Genomic DNA, 27,323 nt, shown 5'->3' with positions numbered 1-27,323 from the left:
TACATGAAATTACATATGCCAACCACTTAACTCTGCAAGTGTCAATAAACAGGAGTTACTTCACCACTATAATTTCTCTGAACACTTGAAGAATCTTCCACGGTACGAGGCTAATCAGACCCTGAGTCAGCTTTCCAAACCAGGTTTGATCACATCTGGTTGTACCTCCTAAATTCAGGGCTGAGATCACTAAGGAAGGGTGCACACAAACACAGGGTCACTTCCTAGTTCTTCCCCCTCTAATTGTCTTATGTGTAAACTTAACCTAAGAAACTTTAGATTTCTGCTCTCTCCTACTGAATATCATAAAGTACTACATAATATGTTAAAAAAAGAGAAGTTACAGTCTCAAACCATTATCATATGAGCAACTAGTGCCTCTTTAAAAGTTGACAGTGAAAAAGAGCTCTAAATTCTGAGGTTCCCCCATTTGTGGTTTTGAAAATTAAAATATCAATATTATTTAAAGAGTAGTAGGAAAGAAAAATGTTCAGCTTCTTAACAGGACTAATCTGTGATTCAGAGAAAATTGTGGTCTCCATGTTATCTTAATGAAAAGCATTTACAACCAAGATCTGAAGAAGCACCATATAAATATGGAATACTACCCTAATGGTAAGAAAATCTCTGCAAGAGGAGAAAAGAGTTAATACCAACATATCATGGATAGAGACAGTTATCCGTACTAATGCCAATGAGGGAAAAAAAGAAAAACAATACTTGAAGATAAAAGTGCAGAAGGGTTACTTCTTTGTGCTAATTTGAACAGTCTCTTTATACAGTCTACCAAATTCTTTATGGTAAAGCAGTGCTGCCTATTTTCTATTAGTCAATAACTGAGATGCTATTTACGCAGCAGGGAAAAAATTTTAAACATGATATATACTTGTTGCTTATGAAACAAAGGTATGTTCTTTTAAACACGTAAACTTTTGTACCTTAACCTGAGGTCTAGAAAGCATTAAGAAATAAGCTGATTTGAAATTTTAAAATGAGTATTTCCTAAAACTAGGAAAGTAAGAGATAATACCTACGTAGTACGATCTACTTGAAAAAATGATCATCCCTCTACAAACATGACAAACCTTAAAGCTCAATTATTCAATTTTCTGGATAACTAAATAATTAACCACTCACCTAAAAGCAGCCAAGGAAGCATGTGCCCAAATGTAATATAAAAATAGTCTCAGTGAAATATTCTGAGTATTGCTGGGGTCAAACATTTGAATAATTGATTGAGATGTCCTTACCTCTTGCTGTGGCACAAGTTTTAGGATCAACAATTAAAATTACTCCAGATGACTGCACTTAGCAGTAGATTCGACAGGATACCACCGCTCAGCATTCCATGCAAAAGTGTGCCGAATGAATCATAATCACACTGGCTCAGACCTTATCCACCACGGGATAACTCCAAGTCAAAGCTTCACGGCACTCTGAGGTTCCAGCTCTGCTTTCGGGCCCTGTTTCTGCTTTCAGCAGTTTTCTTGGCCCTGTTTCTGGTCTTTAGTCAAGCCGAGCAGCTTGTGTGTGCGAGAGCGCTGCTTGGAGGAACTTAATCCTCTCTCTCTGCACATCCTGCTTTGCAGCGCAGGAGAACTGCCCCAGCCCAACCACACTTGCCGAACAGGCTTTACCAGTATGACTCCACCCACCAGCTTCACACAGGTGCATATTTTCTGCTCAGAATAACACCACTATGAAATTGATATTCAGTCTTTAATTTTTTAAAAAGTCACTTACTATTCAGTTGTTTATATTTGCTATCCACATGGGAGACAATGTATCCTATAAAAATGATGGTATTTACGCCCAAATAAAATAAGAAAAGTAACTGATCAAGCAGGAAGTATTGTCTGTAAAAGGCTGAGTCATTAAACTGGCAGCAACAGGCTAGGAAAACATGACTTTGAATATCTTTGCTGATAATGAGCTGTGACTGTTTTCTACTTAGACTGGCAAAAAAAATTATCAATTTATACTGCCTCTGTGTGAAAAATTCTGAGATTGGAATGCACAATTTTTTAATATGCAAATAAAAAGTTTTAAAACCTGAAAAGTTTTTTTTGGATTAAAAATCCAGAATTGTGCAACAGTATAATTCAACTATACTTCAATACCAAAAAAATCCAGAATTAAATTTTCCTGATTATGACCTCCTCCTTTATACACTGCCCCAGTGTTAAAATTGTAGCTCTACTTATACAAACATTGAAAAGATTCATTATTTATACTTAATAACAGTACTGCACTGTGTTAACCCAATTAGAATTAGTTGAAGAAATAAATGAATTGGAAGAGATTAACGTATTTTCTGTTCCAAATGACTTTTTACTAATACCAATGTAAATTCATGTTCACATATTTGTTTTTAGTAAATAAAATAATGTTACACGTGCCAGACAGATTTTAAGTACTTTACAGATAGTCTTCATTATAACCCTATGAAGTTGATTCGAATACTATTCCCATCCTAGACATGAGGAAGCCAAGGTGGAGGATTAAGCAATTGCCAAGGTCAAACAAGTAGGAATTGTTGAATTCAAGATACCCAGGGAGTATTTATCATGCACAGTGCCAAAATCTGCTACCGATCAAATGTATTCATTCCTTCCTTTCTGATCATAGCTCTGAATAAAGAAGTGTTGATAACTGGTAGGCCACAACAAGAAAAACAATGAATTGATGTGATTTCACAATGTGAAAGACCACAGAGAACTCCAGTGTGTGGCAGGAACAAAACATGTTAATTTTTACCAATGGAACAGCTGTGAATTTATGGATTTTGTTGAATAGGAAATGAGGCTCTTAAAGTTTATTCATGGTGGAGAAAGCAAAGCCACCCCTCCTTCTACCCCCTCCTCAGCACTGAAGACAGCAAGGGAGGGCAAGGGAAAGAGGAACGCGAGAGCGAAGGAAGGGGGAAGGGGAAGAGGAATCCCTGCTGTAGAAAAGCCATTTGGGGGAATACTCGGTACAACTTAACACATGAGCACAGAGAGGAATAAATAAATTCGACGGTAGTTTGCCTGAGTGCAGGAGAGTGACAAAATGACCCCCACCTGTAACCTAAAGGCTGCACTCCGTGCCGCATAAAAACACAAGGTAAGAATGAGTGTGTGCCAACACTGGTGAAGCTGGAGTGAGGTCTGTCAATCTAGTTCCCTGCATTGCGACAGTGCCGATTTCCTGGTTTTGATAATGTACAGTATAGTTATGTAGGGTGTTACAACTGGGAGAAGCTGGGTTTTGAGTATATGGGGCCTCTCTGTACTATTTTGGTAACTTCTGAGACTATAATTATTTCAGAATAAAAAGTTAAAAAATATGGCTGACTGAAAAGCATTATGCTCTTCTAAAGACTGCTGATGGCACAGGAGAGGTCACCTGTTATTTTTCTCTTGTAGGAGGTTATCCTGTGAAGGACTAAGATGTATCCGTGTGGGCAGCGGGGGCAACAAGACAACTCACTGGAAAGGCAAAGGCTACCTTCCAATCATTCTGTCATAAAAATTACCTGAATTATTCAAACCCTTGACAGTACGTCTGTAAATTCTGCCAGTTTCATGGCCAAAAACATATCCAGAATTAGATCACATCTCACTCCTTCCACAGCTACCCTCCTGGTCTGAGTCAACAACATCTCTTGGTGGGCTCATCACCACAGCGTACACCCACGTCATCTCCTGTCCTGAACACAGCAAGCAAGGGGATCCTTTACGTAAGGTGAGGCAGGTCACACAGCTCTGCTCAAAACCTTCTAACGTCTTCCCATCTAATTTTAAATGAAAGCCAAAATCCACACAGTGGCACCGGAGCCCCAAGGAGAATCTGATGCCCTTTCACCTCCAGACCTCATCCTATGTCTTGACTCACTCACTGCTCCAGTCAAACTGGCCTTCCCACTGATCCTTTAACAAGCCCCGACACACACTCGCTCAGTGTCCTTACACTTGCAGTTCCCTCTCTGGGAAGCTCTTCCCCCAGGTAACGTGCGTATCTCTACTCCTCATCTCCTGCGAGTCTCTGCTCAAAAGCTACCTTCTAATGAGCCTGTCCCCAACCACTCTACCCTCCTTTGAAATTACAACCCCACACGAACCACATCCAGTACTTCCTAACCCCTGTGCCAACCCCCCTTCTAGGCTTCCTTTTTCTCCAGAGCACTTTCCTACCTTAGTACATACGTATTGTGTTTGTTCGCCTCTTTCTCTCCCTCTCATCCCACTTAAGTACCAACAACAAAATAACAATGTTTTTGTCTGTTGTGTTCACTATTTTAGCCCTAGTACTTGGTATGCACTCAATAATTGTCTGATCAGTGAATGAACAAATACCAGAAATGATCAGAAATGGAAAAGCTGCTTTATTTATGGCAAGGATTAGATCGAGCCCACCCCTAGCACTGGCTAAAACATAAATGGGAGTTTAGGAAACATTTTTGATAATTACAGTGGACATTATTCTTGTTTATAATTATTAATCAACCGGTTTAAAACAAACACTATGTATAAAGGATACAAATTAATATAAAATAGAATATCTATCCACGAGCAAAACAATCTAAGTGAAGAAGAAAGACACACAAAAAGTGAAGTATCAAATTCAAAATAACTCATTGCCATACACTATTTCTAAGTGAGTGACACAAAGAATAGCTACTGTAGGCTGAAATGTAGTCCCTCGTTATTCAAAACATAGTCTGTAGGACCAGTATTATGGAATTACCTGGGAGTTTCTTAGACATAAAGAATGTCAGGCCCCACCCTAACGAATGATGGTCTACAGTTTTTAACTCTCTCTCTCAGGCAGACTGAATGCACAATCAAGTTTGTGAGGCAGCAGCTTAAGGAGCCTTCGTGAAGAACAGAGTAAGTCATCTCAGGCAGAAGAAAGGTCACAGGCAGGGAAAGGGGCAGACCCAATGTATAAATGAGTGGAGAATAAGGAAACATGCTCTGATGCTGAGCAGAGAGGAGAAAAGGAAAAAGCAGGTTACAAAGATAAGTGAGTTCTCAGTATTTATGGAGCATCTTAAATTCTAGGCTAAAGATTTTGTATATAATTCTGGCACAAAGGGAAATCACTGAGGTTTTCTGAAGTCAGGGATTACAAATTAAAAGCTGTATTCTAAAATTTTATTTTAGTAGTAAATATTAAGATAAAGTAACTCTACAGGCATTAATTGTGCATCCACTGTGCACGTATCCTGTGGGGGAGACAAGGATGAATGAGACACACTTGTCAATTGTGAGGAGACTGCAATTTCGTGAGCAAGTGGAACAGCTGCTGTTAGATCTGACTTGAGGACAAACAGGACACGGGCCTAGGAGAGACGGGTCAGGGAGAGATGGGCCAGGGAGAGACGGGTCAGGGAGAGACGGGCCAGGGAGAGACGGGTCAGGGAGAGACGGGCCAGGGAGAGATGGGCCTAGGAAGAGATGGGCCTAGGGAGAGATGGGCCTAGATAGAGACAGGGCAGGGAGAGACGGGTCAGGGAGAGACGGGCCAGGGAGAGATAGGCCTAGGAAGAGATGGGCCTAGGAAGAGATGGGCCTAGGGAGAGATGGGCCTAGATAGAGACAGGGCAGGGAGAGACGGGTCAGGGAGAAATGGGCCAGGGAGAGACAGGCCTGGGAGTGACAGGCCCGGGAGAGATGGGCCTGGGAGAGATGGGCCAGAGAGAGACAGGCCTAGGGAGAGACGGGCCTGGGAGAGACAGGCCCGGGAGAGATGGGCCGGGGAGAGATGGTCAGGGAAACTTTCATGGACAAGAAGATTATGGCCTGAGTCTAAATACAAGGAAAATTTCAACTGGGCAAAATGGGGAGGAGGGCATTTCAGACTGTAGGAACAGTCGGTGCAGTAGGAGCAGAGGGAAAGCTATGACACCACGTGGTATGTGCTGAGGACACAGAAACAGAGCCCAGTGAGCACAGGGAGAGAGAGCAGAACGGGAGAACGGAAAAGGAAGATGGCCGGAAGCAACACAGTAAAGTAGTCTGGAGGTATGTTTTATATGTAATGAGGAACTATGGAAAGATGTATTTTAATTAATTAGAGAAGCCTTAGAAAGAATGATGGCTGAAACAAAATTAGCAAATTAAGTAGGTTCCTATAAGCACTTCTTTTCATCTTCCATTCAACACATCTTTTGCCCTAATATCTCTTCTGTTCATATACAGAAATACATTTTTATTTACTCTTGTTGTAATAAAACCAAAACATTCGTTTTTAGAGAGAAAACAATAAATTTTACCTCTATTCAATGTTCCATGATGGGAAAATTCTGGGTTTTGAGTTAAACAATCGCAAATGAGTGTAATCCATCTGGCGCACAGCCAGGGCTACCTAGGTGTGGACAGTGGCTACTAGGAGAGGTCAGAAGACTTCTGCAAGTTCAGCTCTGAAAGCTCAGGCACAGCGTGGAGCTTTCTGAGGCTCAGTTGCTCCACTAGTTAAAAAACTAATAAGAACCTGCTGTATAAAAAAATAAATAAAATTCAAAAAAAAAAATAGCGGCGTGTGGGGGACAGAAATACATTCCGCATCCTTAGTACACTGCAGGGCTGTATCGAAATTCAAATTCCCATTTAAATAACAAAAATACAGTATTCAAAAACTCTAAGGCAACTACAAATATGTGATGTTATGAATTTTCTGTTTTTCCCTGATGCAGAGTGAGAAAGTATTATCTTGATGTATCCCTTACCATGTATTCCGAGAGAAAACCACCCGGGCATTCTAGCATTTTGGAACTCTTTTAAGTCTTACATCAATGCCTCCTAGGGTACTGATTTTCATATCTGATTCTTAAGGTATTTGCCTCCAGAGTAATTAAGTAATGTGTTCAATGGGAGGAATATTCAATACAACATTCCATTTCAGGTAAGTAAAAACCTGAACCTTTTTACTTGCTATAGAGTGGTCACCTCATACTAAAGTGATGTCAGGAAACATGGTTACAGAAGAGCAAAGTGCTGGACATTCAAAGAAAGAAAATGGAAATAATCCAGAAGTAAACAAATGAAAACAAAAGAAAAAAAAAAACTATAATTAGGCAAAACTGCAAATAAAACAACAACAACAAAACACAAGATACTAGAGGACCAGTTTCCTAAAAGGATAACACAAGGACTTTTTAATTTCAAAATTATGCCACAAATTCAGGCTGTGTTACCTTACAAACTACTTATAAGGATTTCCTCAGCATTACATCTGATTACTAAGTCTTCCCCCAAAATGAAAGCCTCAGCTACTTCTACGTCTGCTAACAAAAAAATTCAGACAAAAATCTGTGATGCAAACTCTATTCAAGTGGCCATCCAGAGAAGCTCCTTTCCTCACCATGGTCCCATGAAAACTACTGCAATTCACTTGTTTCAGTGGTATACTGTGAAATATTTGCATATAGATTTATACCAACAAATAATATATTAAATAAGCACCTACATAAACTAAATAGACCTAGTTTCAGACACTCCTGAATTTAAATGATATAACATAGTAAATAAACATAAGTCGACAAAAAATAACAGCTGATACTTATTAAGTATCCAGGGGCTTTAAATGCCTTATCTCTAATCTTTAGAAGAATCTTGCCTCACTTCTTAGATGAGGAAATTTAAAATCAGAGAAGCCAAATGACATGCATATGGACAGTAACACATGGCACAGGGATGAAAATTCAAGGCTGCGGCCTGTGCTCTCACCTCTTTGAGCTGCTTTTCACATAGGTATATACATTAAATAAAACATCTGCATTAAATCTGTTATCACAAAATATCTATTTTATGGGGCGGTTGCATTAAGACCCTAAGAAATTACCTATTTGGACAGGGTGGAGTGAAGGGTAGATTATAATCTATGTAAAGTAATATATGATCATTGTAAAGGAGCAGAGGAAAACAATGAAATGTCTCTTGTTATAGCTACAATCTCATTCCGCTTTCCAGTCAGGTATGTATCCTTCCTGATCCTCTTCTATGAGTTTACAATGGGATTATACTGTTGCGTGATTTGCTTTTTCATTTAACAACACATCACAGAAAAAATCCCCTGGGTTAGCACATAGGCTTCTACCTCATTCCTTTTGAGGGTTGCACAGTATTTCACAGTATGGAAGTATAAAATCTATTTTGAAAAAGTAATTTCAAACATTTGTGTATTAAAGCAATATTGTAAGGAATATTTACCTGGATAGGAGGTAAAAAATGCAAAGTGACCAATTCAAAAATGACAAAGGACTTGAATAGACACTTCTCCAATAAGCACATGAAAAGATGCTCCACATCATTACATTTCTGTATAGTCACCACCTGGGTCAACAGAACATTACCAGCACTTCAGAATCCTCTCTCCTACCCATCTACTCACTCTCCTCTCCAAATGAAACCGCTGTCCAAACTTTATCACCACCGAACAGTCTTGAACTGTATGATTTTGAACTCTCTTTATATATATGGAAGTACCCGGTGTAAGTGCGTGCGTAAATCTGGCTTCTCCCACTCCATATTTATTTTTGTGAGACTCATCCATGTTGCTCCACACAGACATAACTCATTTCATTTTCATTGGTGTGGAAGAATCCACTGAATGAACATGCCTTTATTTATCCATTCCACTACGGATATACTTTTGAGTTCTTTAGTTTTTTGACAATCAGGAATAAGGTTGCTATGAACATTCTATACACATACCTAAGAACGGAACTGCGGGGCCACAAGGTATATACATGACAAACTTAGTAGGCAGTGCCACACAGTGCTTGTCCTGCATTACGCTCCCCTGGCAGTGTATGAGAATTCCCACAGGTTTACATCCTTGCCAACTTTTGGTATCACTACTCTTAAATTTTAAGCATTCTGGTGGGTGTGTTTTTGTGAGTTAATAAAGTTTTTACTTGCATTTCCCTAAAGACTAATGATGTGGAACATCGTGTCATGTGCTTATTCCGCATTTTGATATTTGTTGTGAAATACCTGATCAAGTTTTCACTCAATTAAAAAAATCAGTTTATCTGTCCTTTTCTTACTGATTCTTTACACACTTTGGTTACGTGACCTTTGTCAGATATATGTACTGCAAATATCTTTCTCACTGTGTGATTTGCCTTTTTCACTATCTTAATAGCATATTACAATGACACTCTGAACTTTAATTAAGTTTAATGATTAAGCTTCTCAGTTATTATTACTGATTTATGTCTAACCCAAGATCATGAAAATAGGTCATGAAGATATTCTACAGTATTCTCTTCTAAGTCTTGTTGTTTTACCTTTCATATACAGATCTATAATTCTCCATGACCTAGCAACTTTTATTGAAATGGCTGTCTTTTTCATAATGCTCTGCAGTGTATGAATCAAGCATCTATATGGACACAGGTTTGTTCCTGGACTCTATTCTTTTCCACTGTTCTATCTATCCTTGCATTAATCTCAGTATCTTAATGAGTGAAGCTTTAACAGTAAGTCTTGATATCTATTGTATTAATTTTCCCACTTTTTTGTTCTTCAAAACTGTCTTGTGTGTTTTGGGCTCTGCATTTCTATACAAATTTTAGAATCGATTCAGAATCAGTTGTCAATTTCTAGAAAAATCGTAACTCAAAGCTTGGGGCATTATCAGCAACTCTGTCCTGTTGGGCTCTGAACTCCATTTGTTGTTCCCTGAGTGCTGCGACATTCTCTACTCCATCAGCTGATACCCTAGGGGGCTAATGTCCCCATACACTGGGGTCACGTATCTGGATGTCCTTCTTCTGCTTAATCTTAGCTCAGTAATTGTTTACTACCTTGTTAACTCTCCAGTCCTTCAAAGAGAGCTTATATTTTTACATTTCTGTCCAAATTTTCTGTTTTCAGAGGGAGGGTTTGTCTAAATTCCCTAGTCCTTCATTTTTAGAAGCTCATGCTTCAAAAGTAAGCTTTGCTTTTCTTCTCTCTTCACCCTCTCTCCACCTTCCGCCCTCTCCCTCCCTCCCCCAAACCCCCTCTTTCTTTCTTTCTGGAAGAAAAGGTGGATAAGGTGGGAAGGTGGGGACTCCACCATGGAAATTATAAAAAAGACCAAATGTTGACCCTAGAAACGAAACACCTGATATGAGAACTGAAGAATTCATTAGATGGGCTTCAGAGAAGCCTGCACAGAGGGAAGAGGTCAACAGAAAGCACCCAAGCTGGAGAGAGGACCAATGAGCCAACATCAAAGACATAACTGACATGTGGAGGAGGAGAGAGACAGAAGGGCGCAAAACAAATATCCGAGGAGATTACAGCTGAGAACACTAAAAACGTGAAGACAGACACCAGTAAATAACTGCTGGGTAAATGCTGCACAGGATAAACACACAGAAATCCTCACCTGCTTCCTTCCTCTTCCTCCCACCTCAGCCTTACCTGCCATTCAACCAGAACCTGTGGGGACTGAACTAAATGCCAATTTCTTTGGGACAAGCGTCTACCTTTCTTCCTCTTTTCTTTCCTCTTCTTTTCTCCACCCCCTCCGCCCCACACACGTTCTTTTCCTTAAGGTACCATGGATACATGCTATCTTGGTCAGGACACAGTGACTCATTCATTTTATTTTTACATACACAAATAATTGGACATATGGAGAACACTAAGAAGAGCTCCAAAGGGAAGGTTTTCCCCATTGCCCTTGTTGTGCAATAATATAGGGAGCTTTAAGTTGCAGTCTTAAACTATCTGCATCTTTCAGATCTGGCATCTAACATGACAGATGGCAATGTTAAAAATAAAGAGAACATTAAAGTTATTTGTACTGCAGGCAAAGACAGTTTTAAAGTGTGAAACAAGCCTGAGGCTGATAGAATTCACATCATCCTTTTCAAAATGTATTAAGAAGGCACATTTTCCTATGCCAACCCTGCAATGCTGCTCACAACAGATAAAATACTAGCTTTTGAAGGTGTGCTGTCATTATGTATCATTACTAATTTAGAATTAACAATGCCATACAGGTCTATTAACAGAAACCGATTTTCTAGAACTGTCAATAACTGATTAACTTTCTCAAGTTTTAAAAGTTTTGGACGTTATCACTATTAGAAAATCACTTTCATATTCAGAACATGAGAAAGTATAATATTTGATTGATACAATGTAATATCAATATTAAGCTAATATTTAAAAACAGTATATCTCTGAGGTGAAATTATCAAAGATAAGACTTTATAATTAATAAAAGTTAAGCTTACACAGCAGAAATACATAAAAATAATGCACAAGAAATAACAATAAATTTTTGATGTTGAATTTTAATAACTTCAAAATAGTGACCACAAAAACCCATGATCATCTCAATAGATGGATAAAAAGTATCTGACAAAATCCAACACCCTTTTGTGATAAAATCATTCAACAAACTAAGAACTGAAGGGTGCTTCGTCAACCTTATGAAGGGCATCTATGAAAACCCCACAGTTAAAAAGTTACTTAATGGTGAACAACTAGATGCTTTCTCCTAAAATCAGAAGTAAGACAAGGATGCCTGTACTCAGAACTTCTGTTCAACAATGTAACATATCCAGGGCAATTGGGCAGGAAAAAGAAATAAAAAACATCCAAACTGGAAAGGAAGAAGTAAACATATCTCTATTCACAGATGACATGATCTTATATTTAGCCTATCCCAAGAAATCTACTAAAAAACCTATTAGAACTAATAAAATTTCAGCAAAGTTTCAGGATACAAGATTAATACACAAAAATTAATTGTATTTCTGTGCACTTGCAGTGAATAATAAAAAAATGAAATTAAGAAAACAATTGCATTTACAATAGCATCAGAAAGAATAAAAATAAATTTAACAACAGATATGTAAAACTTATACTCTAAAAAATTTTAAACTACAAAATATTGAATGAAATGAAAGGTCTAATAATCAAATGGAAAAATATCCCACGTTCAAGGACTGGAAGACTTAATGAATACTGGCAAGAAGGTAATACTTCCCAAATTGATAAACAGATTCAATAAATCCCTATCAGAATCCCAGCTCTCTTCTCTGTAGAAACTGACAAGATGATTCTAAAATTCATATAGAACTGCAAGGTACCCAGAAAAACCAAATCAATCCTGAAAAAGAATAAAGTAGGAGGACCTCCCAATTGAAAAATTTACTACTAAGCAATGGTAATCAAGACAGGGTGGTACTGGCATAAGAACAGACATATAGATCAATGGAAGAGAATTGAAAATCCAGAAATAAACTCATATGTCTAAGGTCAACTGATTCTCCACAAGGGAGTCAAGTCAATTCAATGGGGAAGGAATAATCTTTTCAACAAATCGTGCTCGGACAACTGGATATCCAATGGAGTTGGACCTCACACCACACACAAAGATTAACTCAAAATGGATCACAGACTAAAATATAAGATCTAAAACTATAAACTTAGAAGAACACATAGGAGTAAATATTGACTTTGGGTTAAGCAACATCTTCTTAGATAAGACATCAAAAGCATAAGTGACAAAAGAAAAAAATAAATTGAACTTCATCAAAATTAAGAACATCTCCACTTCAACAGACATCATCAAGAAAACGAAAGACAAACCAGAATGTGACAAAATATTTGCAAGTCATATTATCTGATATAGGACTTGTATCTGGAATGTATAAAGAACACTTACAACTCAATTAATAAAAAGACAACCCAATTAAAAAATATATAAAGGATCTGAACATTTCTCCAAAGATATACAAATGGGTAATAAGCACATAAAAAGATGTTCAACATTATTAGCCATCAGGGAAATGCAAATCAAAATCACAAAGATATATCACTTCATACCCACTAAGACAGCAATAACCAAAAAAAAAAAAAAGTAACAAGGATATGGAACAATTGGAATTCTCATACACTGCTGGTGGAATTGTAAAACAGTGCAGCTACTTTGTAAAACAGTTTGGCAGTTCCTCAAAAGGTTGAACACAGAGTTACCGTATGGCCCAGCAATTCTACTCCTAGATATATACTCAAGAGATGAAAACATATATCTATACAAAAACTTGTACACTAAGTATTACATTATTCGTAATAGCCAAAATGGAAACCCAAAATGAATGGATAAAAGAAATATTGTATATCCATACAATGGACTATTATTTAGCCATAAGAAAGAATGAAGCACTGATACATGGATGAATCTTGAAAACATATGCTAAGTGAAATAAGCCAGTCACATAAAGACTATATATTGTATGATTCCATTTATGTGAAATGTCTAGATTAGAGAAATCTAGAGACAGAAAGTAGGTTAGTAGTTGCTTAGGGCTGGGGGGAAGGGAGAGGATGGGGCAGTGTCTGCTAATGGGCATAGGATTTTTTTTTTTAAGTTACTGATGCCATATTTAAACAAGGAAAGAAAACTACAGCCATCACAACCACTAATGAATAAGTACTCACTGAGAAAGTGCTTTTATGTTTAACAAGTTTACCCAAAGAAGGGGGATTTAACAGAGGATAAAAATGCCTTGAAAAGAGACTGAGAATCCCACGGTGAGGGTAGAGAAGGGCAGAGGGAATGTAATACAATCAGGAGAAATACACTTGATTACTCCTTCCTCCTTCTAAAATCTTTTAGTCTTTGTTTTTATTTTCTTTCCAAAAATTTACATCACAATTAAAAGGTTCCAGATGAGGTATTCTGTAAAATTTGTCCAGATTAAATCACCCCAATAAAAACAAAAATTTCCAGTTTTAAATTTTTACCCCCTGTAACACATTGCTCTACATATCTGTAAAATACTCCACATACTTATACAGCACTGTAAATATACTATATAAATGACAACAAATGCTGTTTAAAATAGTTTTGATGTTCACAGGCACTGATAAAATATACATTCCCTTCATTTATTAATTTTCAGCTAATCATACTATCTCCGCGTCAATTCTTTAAACCTGGTATTTTCTTTTATAGTTTTATTCATTAATAAGCTACATTCCTACTATATAATTGTAAAAACAAATAATGACAAAGCTTAATGGAGCAAACAGTTCTTAAAATTGTCTAAAATTTTGAATGCATGTAAACCTTTGTGAAATGATCAACAGAGAGAAAAGAATATACTAAAAATCAAAGCCACATAAAATTAAGAGTGCATATTACGACAATAAATGCAAAGAATAGTTAGACAAGCTATGTGCTTGACTGGAAGAGAAAATCTGAATCTTTAAGCAGTTGATAAATAATCACATTCATGAAAAAGTGTACTCACCGGGTTTTGGCACTGAGTTGGTCACTGACTGGGGAACTTTCTGATTAATTAACTCAACACAGTGTCCAGGGAAGAGTCCCACCTAAAGAAGAAAAGCAGCAAAGAGAGGATTTTAAACCAGAGAACAGACCAGTGCATGAACACTGCCAATTCAATTCCAGTAATGTGCTTCACAGCCCCTCCCAATGATTCTGTTATTCCAAGACTCTGTATCACTGATGATGCCAATTATACAAACAATAAAACAATCTGTTGCTATGAGTATATCGAGTTACGTGTTTTATTTGTCTAAATATCTAAGTCTGCTTTCCTAGTTTTACCTTTTAATTTCCCAAGCTTCTTTTACACCAATTAAAATATTTAGTCTGATACCAAGCTATGCGTGCAAGAGGTATAATTTATACCTGTTAATAATTTACTTTGCTGAAATTTCAATCTAGTTGTGTTAACACCTCTGTCAACTTTCATATTTACTGATTTCTCTATATGATTTTAAAAAAATCAACACTAAACCTCATTCAAATTTTTTTGCAAATTTTCTCTTGTTTCTCTCACAGGTTCCATGAAATGACAAGACTAAAATAAATTGGTGAAACAACTGCTCACTTAAAATCCTGGTATCCACTGTTGTTAAAGAGCCCAGTAGTGCGTGGATAAGTGGGAAAGCAAGAGAAGAAAACAACCAATCTCGGCAGTGGTAACAGACTCTGGCTTCACGCCAGTTTGACATGGTAGCAGGATTGCTCATGGTGTTAGGTAGATTCCCAAGGAGCTGTATTAGTAAAATACTGAGCTCCAGATCACCCAGAGATACTACATCGCCAACAGAATGAATAGAGAAACAAAGAGCCAGGAAACAAAAGTAAAAAGGGAATTTTTACCAATATTTATAGATGTTTTCTTAGATGGGAATATAATTGGGCTGCCAAGCAGCAGATGTTAAAGCTGAAACAAGAAAACTACATCACTTTGTACATCCATCCCTCTGTTGTCAAGACTCTGGGGGAGAAAGGAATGGTCTTCCAAAAGTATGATTCATCGTGAAGTTCTGAGCTGTGTAATTTCCATCTGTGTGGGATTATTTTCACATGCTCACTTGCTGCATTCTTACTTCAATTTCTTGATCGATATTCTATGTTAGTTCTTAAAATTATGAAGATGTAACTAGTTATCAAGAGCTGAAAGGGCTTATTAACAAATTTTCAGTTTTGTTTGAAAGATGTGAAACTTGGGTCTTAGAGTTCCTATATGCTTTGCCTTCCAAAATGATGCTCTAAGTATTTGCTTTTATTGGTGAAATTCTATATCATACTTTACTCAACTTCCTATTTAACTAATAACAAGTAGAAATTCTTCCAAGATTGGTTAGAACCAGACAAGAATCAACTTGAATAATTATTCTCATTCTCTCTTACGCAAATCAGTTATAAGATAATCACTTATGGTTAAGTGTAGCCCCAGGATTAAGAGGGCCTGGGTTCTACTCCAGGTCTGCCACTTACTGGTCGGGTTTATAACTTAGCCTCTGTGTTTCGGTTTCTTCCTCTAAACATAATAATACTGTACCTAATTCTTAAGAGTTGTTATGAGAATTAAATGGATCAGTATAAGCAAAGTGCATATAGTAAGCACTTGAGAAATGCTGTTTATTCTTTATTATCTCAATATGCTGGCCACTGGAAGATCTAGAGGGCTCTGGCCCCTCCTCTGTATGGATATGACACACAATACCTACCACCTTTTGCTTGTGTATACTTAAGTTTCGTCACTGTCAAATATCATTCTTTCCATAAAATTCTAATTCATTTCAATTTGTAAACATTTTCTGCAATCTGCTATAGAGAAAAGACCACCCATTTACTAGGCTCTGTGATCTGCAGCAAATTGTTTAACATCTGTCTGTTTCTTAATTTGTAAAAATGGGACAACATTAGCTACCTCAATAATGTGTGTGAAAGCACCTAGCCTAGTTTCTAAACTCAAGCATCTGTCAGCAAACAAAACTAATTTTCCATCACTTCTTCACAAAGACTGAACAAAGCTTAATGATCTTCTTTGGGGAACTGTATCATACATACTAGTTACACTTTCACCTTTTGAATGTCTCAATGCATCAGGTCTAGGTATACGGGGGAAATGCTACTGTGTACTATGTAGAGGTAGGTCCATGATAGGTTCATCTGACGCCTAATTCCAATCCCTGCTCACCTGTCTCCCTTTATTATAAAGTGCAATATTACTAAATATTAGCTAAACTAAATATTCAGTTTCCCAGATTCCTTGCATTCAGGTGTAGCCACGGCACCTGTAAAAAGCTTTACTGCTACTGTTCTGTCTCTTCTTTATGCTGTGTACGTAGGTATTGGGATTGGATCTGCAGTAGCCATCATTTGACCTTAAAGAAAGGCCAAGAGAATCTTAGAGAATTCTGCCTAGCATCATTAAGCTGCTGACTCAACTGCAGCAATGCTACCTTTTCTGTTCACTTTTGTTTCTTGAAGCCAAAATCACTCTTAACTGTAACTGTTTACAGTTAAGGTAACTGTTTTATTTAAAGGAGTTAATTCTGTATACTTGTGAAAAGCAAATAGATTCTGTTTTCCTATTATAAAATTTCCATCATAAAAAATGAAACTGTGGGGCTTCCCTGGTGGCGCAGTGGTTGAGCGTCCGCCTGCCGATGCAGGGGACGCGAGTTCGTGCCCCGGTCCGGGAAGATCCCACATGCCGCGGAGCGGCTAAGCCCGTGAGCCATGGCCGCTGAGCCTGCGCGTCCGGAGCCTGTGCTCCACAACGGGAGAGGCCACAGCACTGAGAGGCCCGCGTACAGCACAAAAGAAAAAAAAAAAAAAAAGAAACTGTGTTCTACTGAAAATATACACATAATATAACTAACCCTAAAAATATAGTTAATGAACATTTATACTTTTCTGATGCATACTTAAGCTAGTATTTCACCAAATATAAATAATTTTAATAAACTCAAAATGTCCAACGTTAAAAGTGACTGGAACTCTAACAATATGATCTATGAATTACATCATCCTGTTTTATTCACATTAAATTATATTATTATAATTATATTCATCATATTATTCTTTCTGCTGCAGTGGCATTTTCTAAAGCTCTAATGTAAATGGCTGAGAAAGGTGAGGGAAATTCAGTATATTTTGCAGGACTCAAAATGAGTTTCTACTCTAGGAAGATGGGAGGAAAAGAAAAGACGAGCATCTAGGGCCCATGAGGGTAGAGGAGTAGGTAATAAAAATATAGTAATAGAAGAAAAAGATAAGGCAGGAACAGGTTAGGGATGGGCTTAAAGGAGAGAAAGAGAACCTTCAATTTAGTAGTTTTTCCCCAAGTCAATTTGGCATGAGGAAGAAAGAAAAGTATATGAATGTAAGAGACACAGAGGTAGAAAACACAGGAATTATCAATAGGATTAGATACATGTAAAGTTAAATCAGATGCTTCTGCAGTTCTTTCCCACTTTTATTGAGGTACAGCTGACAAACTGTGTATATTTAAAGTGTACATTTTTATAAGTTCTGGCACCCATGAAACTGTAACCACACTTAAATTTATGAATATATGTATCAACCCCCAAAGTTTCCGTGTATCTCTTTGTAATCTCTCCCTCTCCCTACCAGCCCCTACCCCTGCCCACCAGGCAACCATTAACCTAGTTTCTATCACTAAACATTACTTAGCAATTCCTACAATTTTATATGAATAGAGTCATGCAGCATGTATTCTTTGTCGTCTGTTTTCTTTCGTTCAGCATAATTATTTTGAGGATCATTCATGTTGCTGTATTTATCAATAATTCTTTCCTTCTATTCCTGAGTAATATTCTACTGTATAAATACCACCAATTGTTTATGCATTAATCTCTTGTTCATGAGATACCTGGGTTGTTTCCAGCTTGAGGCCATTATATGTAAGGCTGCTATGAACAGTCATGTGTGAGTTTTTGTATGAACGTAAGCCTTCTTTTCTCTTGGATAAACACCTGGGAGTTGAATGGCTGGATCATGTCATCAGTGTATGTTTAAGAAACTGACAAACTGTTTTCCAAATTGGTTGTAGCATCTTACATTCCCCCCAACTGTGTCAGCGTTCTAATTCCTCCACATCCTCGCCATTCTAATAAGTATGTAGCAAGACTTCACTGTCATTTTAATTTGCATTTCTCTAATGACTACTGGTGTTGAGCATCTCTTTATGTGTTTGTTTGTCATATCTTTTTGGTTAAGTGTCTATTCCCACTTATGCTACTTTTTAAATTGAGTTCTGTTTTCTTGTTGAATTTTGAGAGTTCTTTATATGTTGTGGATACAAGTCCTTCATCAGATATAATCATCAAATATTTTTTCCCAGTCTGTGGTGTGTCTTTTTATTGTGTTATAAGTAATGTCTTTCAAAGAGCAGAAGTGTCAAATTTTGATGAAATTCAATTTATTATTTTATGAATTGCTCTTTTGATATTACATCTAAGAAACTTTGCCTAAGCAAAAGTCCCAAAAGTTTCTCCTATGCTTTCTTCTAGAAGCTTTATAGTTTATGCTTTACATTTTGGGTACGTGATCCATTTTGAGTTAACTTTTGCATATGGTGCAAGAAATAAATCAAAGGATTTCTGGAGGCATAAGGATATCCAACTGTTCCAGCATCATTTGTAAAACAGGCCATGTTTTCTTCACTGAACTGACATTGAACCTCTGTTGAAAATAAGCAGTCCATGTATGTGTGGGTCTACTTCTGGAATCTATTCTGTCCTGTTGACTTACGTGTCTATCTTTCCCCTAATGCCACACTCTCTTGGTACTGCAGTTTTACAGTTAAGTCTTCAAATCAATTAGTGTTAGTTCTCCAACTTTGTTCTTCTTTTTCAAATTTGTTTTGGCTGTTCTTTTCTAGGTCCTTTGCATTTCCATATGAATTGTTTAATCTGCTTATCAATTTCTACAAAAAATCTACTGAGATTTTGATTGGGATCAATTTGAGAAGAGATGGCATCTTAACAATATAAAGACTTCCAACCCATACACAGGGTATATATCTCTTTTTTAAAATATGTTTTAATTTCTCTCAGAAATGCTTTGTAGCTTCCAGTTCACAGATCTTTTGTATCTTTTTTCCGATACATTCCTAAGTAGTTCATAGTTTTGATGCTATTACAAATGAGTTTTATTATATTTTCTGACTGATGTTAAATGCTACTGGTCTGCGGACTAGATATGAAATAACAAGATGTCCATGCAGTTGTCCCAAGTATATATATTTTAAATATACACTGTGTATTTTAAATACACAATTACTTTCCTTTTATTTCTCCTTTATTATGTTATATGTGACAAATTATACTGACTTTTTTGAAATTGTGTTTGTAGGTTGGTATATCATTTGTAAATTTCATTTCAGGATCATAAGGAAAGATTTTAGAAATTATTTATCATAACAAGGGGATATAGGGTTTGATGAGGTTAAGAACTACTACTCTAAGCCATTTTGTCAATAATTTCCATGAAACTGAGTGTTTAAGCATCATTGGCTAGGACATATTCTGATGGTACAAATTAACAAAAGGAGCTATCTAGAAACTAGCTTCTCTCTGAACATCAGTGGCAGCTGCTAATGGCACCAATAAGAAAAATAAAAAACTGCAGTAAGTAACACAGAAAATAATTTAAGAAAATTTACATATTTTCGTGATCCAAGGGGGGAAAATACAAAATTGGAACTCACCAAGCTTGTGTTCTGGCTATATCACTGACTTACTGTCTTTGTAAATCAGAACAATCTATCTAAATTCCTTTGTCTCAGGATTTCTATAATTTTAAAATGACAGTTTAGGACCAGATGATCCACTACCATCTTTTCTAATATAGAAATCTATGATTCACACATGTAGACAAGCAGAAGCCACTACTGGTTCATTAAATTACTACTATGATCTGTTCTTTGCCCAGAATGCCTAAATTTCTACCTAAGCTCTGACACTAAACAGCGAAATAACAATGGGCTTGCAGTTTAGTCCCCTTTTGCTTTAGTTTCCTTGTCAGTAAAAGAGAGGTAATAATAGTACCTTCTTCATAGACTGTGAGAATTAAAGGTTAATGGAAAGCACTTAGAAAGCACACGTAAGCAGCAAGAAAGTGTTACAATTCCTTATACTGGAGTACCACATGCTCCCTCTTCCCTTGAAATTCTATAACATTACAGTATGTGATTTCCCATTACTTAACTGGAGAGGAAATATTCTGCTCTACTTAATTTTGAGTAATGAAAAGGTGCAGCTTTGAATTCCGTACATAAAATGATGGTCTTCATAGAAATAGGTGGGTAAACTGTCTTCCTCTATTAAACTACTTACTACAAGGGACAAGGTTTCCACATCCCTTCCCTTTGGCATAAAGAATACGTTTCTGAAAATAAGCTACTTGGAACCACATTAAACTCCTGAGGTAAGGAAATGTTTACTGTCCAAGATTTGCTTCTCTGTCATTGTACACAGAAACCCTCACACAACCTTCTGGGGTAACTTTGAAAAATAAAATAGCTGATCCTTGACCATCTTGAGGAGAACCAAGAGAACATGAGCTGTACAGAGTCCTGTCACTCTCTAAATGGTATTTTATCTCTTAGGTTGACTGTATCCCAAATATGTTTTAGAAGATTTTCTGGGGGGAAAGGAGAACACTAAACTGTGTTTAATTTCTTCCTTTATCTGTGCACAGGATAAACAATGGGAGGCTGGGTCAGTGGTTCTCACATTTTGTGCTTATTCATCACCTGAGGAACTTGATAAAATTCAGATTCCTGTCCCCATCCCCAGAGATTCTGATTAGTAATATCTGGTTTTAACATGTTTTGGGGTCATTCTGATGCCAGTGGCTCCCAGATAAAATTTTGCCAAACATGGCACTAACAAATAATGCTCAAAGATTTTAACATTTTACATTTGTGTTATGGCTTTTACGTAAGAAAAAAAGACTCTCCAGACACCTCACCTCACATTTCCAACCACAGTCCCCAGATAAGTACAAAAGCTAATGACATTTATTTTTAACAAGAAAGAAAAAGCAAAGAGCTTTTTTTTTTTTTTTTTGGCTTAAGTATAGATTATATGATGAAACACCTCAGAAAACAGAGGTAAAAGATTCAATATACTCTTTAGAAGACAAGTAAAAAACAGATTTTGGAATTTCAAATTACTATAGTTAATATAATTTCACACTTCCTACTCCCAGAAGTTTAAGAAAAGAAACATAGTCACAGTATAATTTAAACACATGGATGAACTAATCCTTCTGCTCCCACAGCAAAATTATGGTCTAGGTTAAAACAATACACAGATGGGCAGAATGCTGATCTTTATCAACCACCAGCTGATTGGCAGAGTCTACCTACAGCTCAGAGTAAGCACTGCTTCCAGAAGAGTGGTCTGAGGAACACCTGGGCCGGAATCACATGGATAAAAATGCAGTCTTAATCCTGTCCCACAACCAGTGAAACAGCATTTCAGGGCTTCGGTCATAGGATTTTATGTTTTAACATGTTCCCCATGTAACGTGTCATAAGCATATCAAGTAAAGTTTGAGAATCAGTGGCGAAGGGAGGGCAGAAGGAGTTACTGGTAACAGAAAAATGAAGATGGCAGAATAGCGCCCTTAACTATATTGGTAAATGCTACTCCTTGGACTACTTTTATTTGCAAATTAAGAGAACAATGCAATAAATACCATCACACACCTATTAGAATGGTTAAAACAACAACAGCTGAGAACTATCGAAAGCTGATGAGATGCAGAGCAGCATCACCGCTGTTGCTGGTGGGAAGGCAAAATGGTAACAACTACTTTAAAACACAGATTGGTAGTTTCTTACAAAGCTAAACATGATCTTACCATACAATGCAGCAAGTGCACTCTGTGGTATTTACCCAAAGGAGGTGAAAACACATCTGCACAAAAACCTGCACATGGATGTTTACAGCAACATTATTCATAAATGCTCTAAACTAGAAGCAACCAAGATGCACTGTAATAAGTGAATGGAAAAATAAATTATGGCATATCCATAATAATGAATATTAGACAGTGAAAAAAGGAACTATCAAATCATGAAAGACGTGGAGGAACCTAAAATGCATATTGCTAAGTGAAAGAAGCCAGTTTGAAAAGGCTACATACCATATGGTTCCAATTATACGATGTTTTGGAAAAGGCAAAGCTATGGAGACAATAAACAATCAGTGGTTGTCAGAGGTTAGGAGGAGAGAAGGATGGATAGGTGAGCACAGATTTTTAGGACAGTGAAAATGCTCTGTATGAAGCTGTAATGGTGGATACAGGTCATTATGCATCTGTTAAAACCCACAGAACTATATACATCACAAAGAGTGAACCTTAATGAGAATATGGATTATAGTCAATAAGGATGTATGAATATCGGTTCATTAAAGGTAACAAAGAGCAAAGCCCAAAACTGTCTCCATCGTCATGGAGGAGGATGTGATGCTGACACACTGTATTCTTATCCTTGTGATTCCGGCCCCAGTGTTCCTCAGACTACTTTTCTAGAAAGAGTGCTTACACTGTGCTGTACGTAAACTGCTAATCAGCTTGTGGGTAATAAAGTTCAGCATTTTGCCAATTCTATTCAATGAATTGTAAAGCAAGATGTTAACAGGAGAAACTGTATACATGTGTGGGGCAGGGAGTATATGAAATTCTGTGTATTATCTGGTCAACTATTCTGTAAACTTGTACTAAATGATAAAACCTATTAAATTTTTTTTTTTTTTTTGCGGTACGCAGGTCTCTCACTGCTGTGGCCTCTCCCGTTGCGGAGTACAGGCTCCAGGCGCGCAGGCTCAGCAGCCATGGCTCACGGGCCCAGCCGCTCCGCGGCATGTGGGATCTTCCTGGACCGGGACATGAACCCACGTCCCCTGCATCGGCAGGCGGACTCTCAACCACTGCGCCACCAGGGAAGCCCTATTAATTATTTTTTAAATGGTAAAAAAAAATAAAACAAAGTCACAAGCCAGCAACTGCACAGCATCAGTTCACAGGGCTCTGAGGGAAAGGCTTCCTTCCGCACGCCACGTGTACTCTGTCATGCCCCGAGACAGCTGGCCGGAGAAAATGACACACGAGACTGACAAAAAAGGAAAGGGGAGTCCACGTAACACGCTATAAACACATTAGGTTGAGCAGAGCTGCCTGCACGCCGACACCGCATTTCCAGACCGCGTCCCTTCAGCGGTCAGAGTGCCACAGCTCAGAGCTGGCCTCCATCCTGGGACGCAACAGCCCACATCTTTGCTCCCCTTCACCCTCTCTCCCGAGAGTGGTCAGCTCTAAATGGCCTTGGTTCCCGGAAGACCACACTGTCCAAGCTACCCCAAGGCCAAGCCCAGCCCCTCGTCTCCTGCTACTGTATCAGGAAGACAGGTTTCCTGCTTCTGTGCTTCCTCCTTCATGGCTCACTGACAAAGCACAGTTTACACAGTCCATCTGTGTGACCAGGACAGGTCAAGCTGGCTAACTGGTCACATGGCTGCTTCACGTCTAGCCAGTCTACCCAGGTCATCTGGACATCCTCTCCTCTGAAGACATGCACAGGACGCTGCATTTCAAAGTCACCACCTCCAGAAACCCCTCCTAGATCTCCTAGGGAGTCCTGCTGGGCTCAGAACCTCCCACTCATCTGAGAGGCCCTGAGGAGGGGACCAGTACTGCCTGTCCTCCTCATCCTGCCTCGGGGCATGGTGTCAGTGCCCAGAGGGCCTTCTGCCATGAATGAAACGAAGGCCCTGTACCAGCCTGTGAGTACCACTGGGCCCCTTCTCAGATGCTGCCTGAGGACAGTAGGGTGGGGAGGGGCACCCATGAAGCAGTCATTCCCAGGGCTCCTTCCTCCCAAGGCCCTCAAGCTCTCTGCAGTCATGGGCAACACCCCTACACTCTGCCTGCCCTTGGCCTAGGAGCCAGCCTGGCTCAAGCAGGGCCCTACTCTTTATCAAGTCTGTGAGAGAGAGTCCAGGAAAGGTCTTCAAGCCAGCCCTAAGAGTGGCCCCACCCACCTAGCCATCTGGGACTGTCTAAATAATATCTCCCCAAATTCTTATGCTGAAGCCTTTAACCCCAGTATCTCAGAGTGTGACTGTACTTGGAGACGGGAGAGAGGAGGACTGAATTGTGTGGGTTCTTCCCTTAAAGTATTCAGTTCCTTTTTTAAATGAATGCCTTTTTTAAAGCATTTTTAGATGCTCTTCTAGTGATAGTTTTAAAAGATAAAAGGAAACTTTATCATCCTATGGAAATTAGTGCTAGTCAATCTAAAATATGCCTTTATCAGGTCTCAAATTAGTTAGGCATATAAGGAAAAAGAAAGAGCTTTAGATTCTGCTGTTATTCTGCAATTCATACATTGTTTACATTAACAGTTACAGTGCACTAAAAAAACACTGATCAAACTGACAATTCTAGAGAGAAAACATACGTGATTCATGATTTTAAGCCACTGTGAAATGCAAGGCAGAGTCACAGTCCCGATAATCTAAAAGGGGTCACCAGGCATGTGATTCTGCTCACACTTTGGCTATACCACCATACAGGAAAGAAGAAGGAGATCAAAACAACCACAATAGTAACTAGAAAAGGAAACCCAAGTCTAATATCTACATTTTTTTTTATCACTGCAGATAAAATTTCTGATGACAAAGTCCACTGCCAGCACATATTATAAACAGAAATATTACTGAAAGAAAAAACGATCTTTGAATTTTCCACACCAAATTCTTTGTTGCCTACCTGAAATCCATGCTTGCCTCTCCACCACGTGCTTAACACTTTTGGGGGCATGTCAATAACAGAAACAATGTCCCCCACCTAGGAGAAAAAATTTTAAGTGAAACGTTTTAAATCAATTTTTAAAGCAATTGTCTGTCTAGAATTTAAATCTTAACTGTAACAAAAGGGTAAAGTACTATCTTATTTTCTGGCTCATTATTTCTGGTAAAACATTAACACTTCTTTCTGTAAGGAATTTAATAATCTTAACCATTTGTTAAGGAGAGGTTTACAGAAAATTAAGCAGCACAAAGACTGTGGTCCAACTAACACCTGTAGTAACTTCAGAAAGCCTGAGTGATAGCATAAGATGCATGAACATCAGGCATCATACCACCATCACTTCTGTTAAAATACTCTGTTAACTGCTGTTACTAAAGGTGATCAGATTCGCTTTAGTGAACCTAAAAGGCTATTTTAAATACTCATATTTAGCACAACAGCGGCTTCTATTAATACATTTAGTGAGCACTTACCATGTGCCAGGCACTGTGCTAAACATTTGACATATCTTATTTCATCATATAGGAAAGCTCTAAGATGTCTACAATTACTGGGTTATTCTTAGTACATGTAAAACTGAATGACAACTACATTTCTTTTAATAGATGGTTCAATATAACATTCCCACTAAATAGCTGACTTTCTTCCCTTTAAAAGACAAACTAATGAGTTTGTACAAACTTTTACAAAATTGTAAGTATGAAAATAGCAATAATAGTTTTTAATAATATATTTAAAGGAAGTTGTAGTCTTCAATCAAAATAACTGATGATCTCTGTGATAAACCAGTTAAGCACTTCAGACCAATGTTGCTAATGTACACAATATTGCTTTAAGAATTTTTTTTGTATATTCACAACTAATTTTTCCAGTCATGAAAGTCCTCTTCACAAAACCATACTTGCTAACAGACATGGTATCTTTCAAGACCAAGGATTCCTTTGTGTATAGAGCTAAAAATTTAGTTTGAGAACAGTTTGAATTCTATACAGTAAAAATTTACACTGTTTTTCCTCTTAAACTGAGTAACTGCCAGCATTGTCTTTGGTCTCTCATCAGCCAATATTAAAGGAAGAAACTTAATTCCTCTCCTTTTGCATCTGATAGCAAGAAATGTTCATTTCACTTTTCGTCTGGTCTTTACCTCAATCTATGAACAATGAGAAGAAAGTATCACTAGGTATTGTTTTTAGGTGCTAAACACACAAAGACAGAAGAGGATCTGGCTTTCAAGAAGCTCACAGAGACAAACAGGAGAACGATTATGATTGAATGTAGTAAGTGACATATCAGAGATAAGCCTTGAGAACAGCTCAGAATGACGTTCAGTGCAGGTTCTGGGGGGTATGTATTTCCATGGAGTAGAGGGAAGGAGATCAAGGAGACTTCCTAGAAGAAATGGGACACATTTAAGCTGAATTTTCAAGAATGAGTTCAGTCATTAAAATAAAAATAGATGGCATGCCAGGCTGAAAGACAATGATGCACAGAAAAACCTGGTGCTTTTCATTAAGGAAATGATTGCAACAGTTAAAACTGAGGCTAGAAAGATAGCAGGGACTGAGCTAACACATAGCATCTTTAGTCACTTACCTCTAAGGTCAATTCATCCGGGGCCCGAGCAGTGTACCTCTTGATAACATGGGCAGCACCAACAGCAGGAGTGTTAATGGATGATTCTTCATGAACTAGAAGGTGATTTCCCTTATTATCAATCTGTAACAAAGAAAATATACTATGAGATGGTTAAGGACATGGGACTTGGAAGTTTCTTTGTGTATCTATATAATTCAACTTGACTTAGAAAAACCATAACCCAAAGAATATTAAAAAAAAAACAAACCCACCACTTATCGAGTACTTACTATATGCCAGTCATTGTATTGTACATATAACATACATACTTTAATCTTCATAACTCTAAAAGATACTTATCATCATTATCAACACTTAAAGATGAAGATGCTAAAGCTAAAAGAGGCTCTATAAATTATGAGAGATTAAATAATTTGTCCCAGATCACACAGCCAATAATGAAGAACCAAGATCTCAGGGCAAGTTGGCCTGGCTTGAAGGTCTATATTCTTTCTACTTTTCATTGCCTTCCCAATTTCCACTGAGAGGAGAGAATAATGTAACTCTACATATGCAAATTAAGGAGAAAAACCTAACCTATTGACAGGAGGATACTCTATCACTCAAGACAT

General features: G+C 37.8%; 1 protein-coding gene across 4 annotated transcripts in view; it reads right to left on the bottom strand.

Moving 5' to 3' along the window:
• Positions 1-27,323, bottom strand: part of ARHGAP32 (Rho GTPase activating protein 32) — a 264,249-nt gene that overhangs the window by 52,475 nt on the left and 184,451 nt on the right. For 3 of the 4 annotated variants that reach the window (XM_060017677.2, XM_060017675.1, XM_060017676.1), the window contains 3 exons: positions 26,710-26,832; positions 25,075-25,152; positions 14,252-14,333 (listed from right to left, as the gene is read on the bottom strand). In XM_060017677.2, the coding sequence (XP_059873660.1) occupies positions 14,252-14,333; positions 25,075-25,152; positions 26,710-26,832 (283 nt within the window). Of the gene's footprint in view, positions 1-1,250; positions 1,448-14,251; positions 14,334-25,074; positions 25,153-26,709; positions 26,833-27,323 lie in introns of those variants that run through there. The other variant, XM_060017678.1, reaches the window with a different exon arrangement.

The sequence above is a fragment of the Delphinus delphis genome, chromosome 8 (assembly GCF_949987515.2).
Source record: "Delphinus delphis chromosome 8, mDelDel1.2, whole genome shotgun sequence".
In the NCBI taxonomy this organism is placed as follows: Eukaryota; Metazoa; Chordata; class Mammalia; order Artiodactyla; family Delphinidae; genus Delphinus; species Delphinus delphis.
Note: the sequence above shows the minus strand (reverse complement) of the source record. Positions and strands in the feature narration are given on the sequence as shown.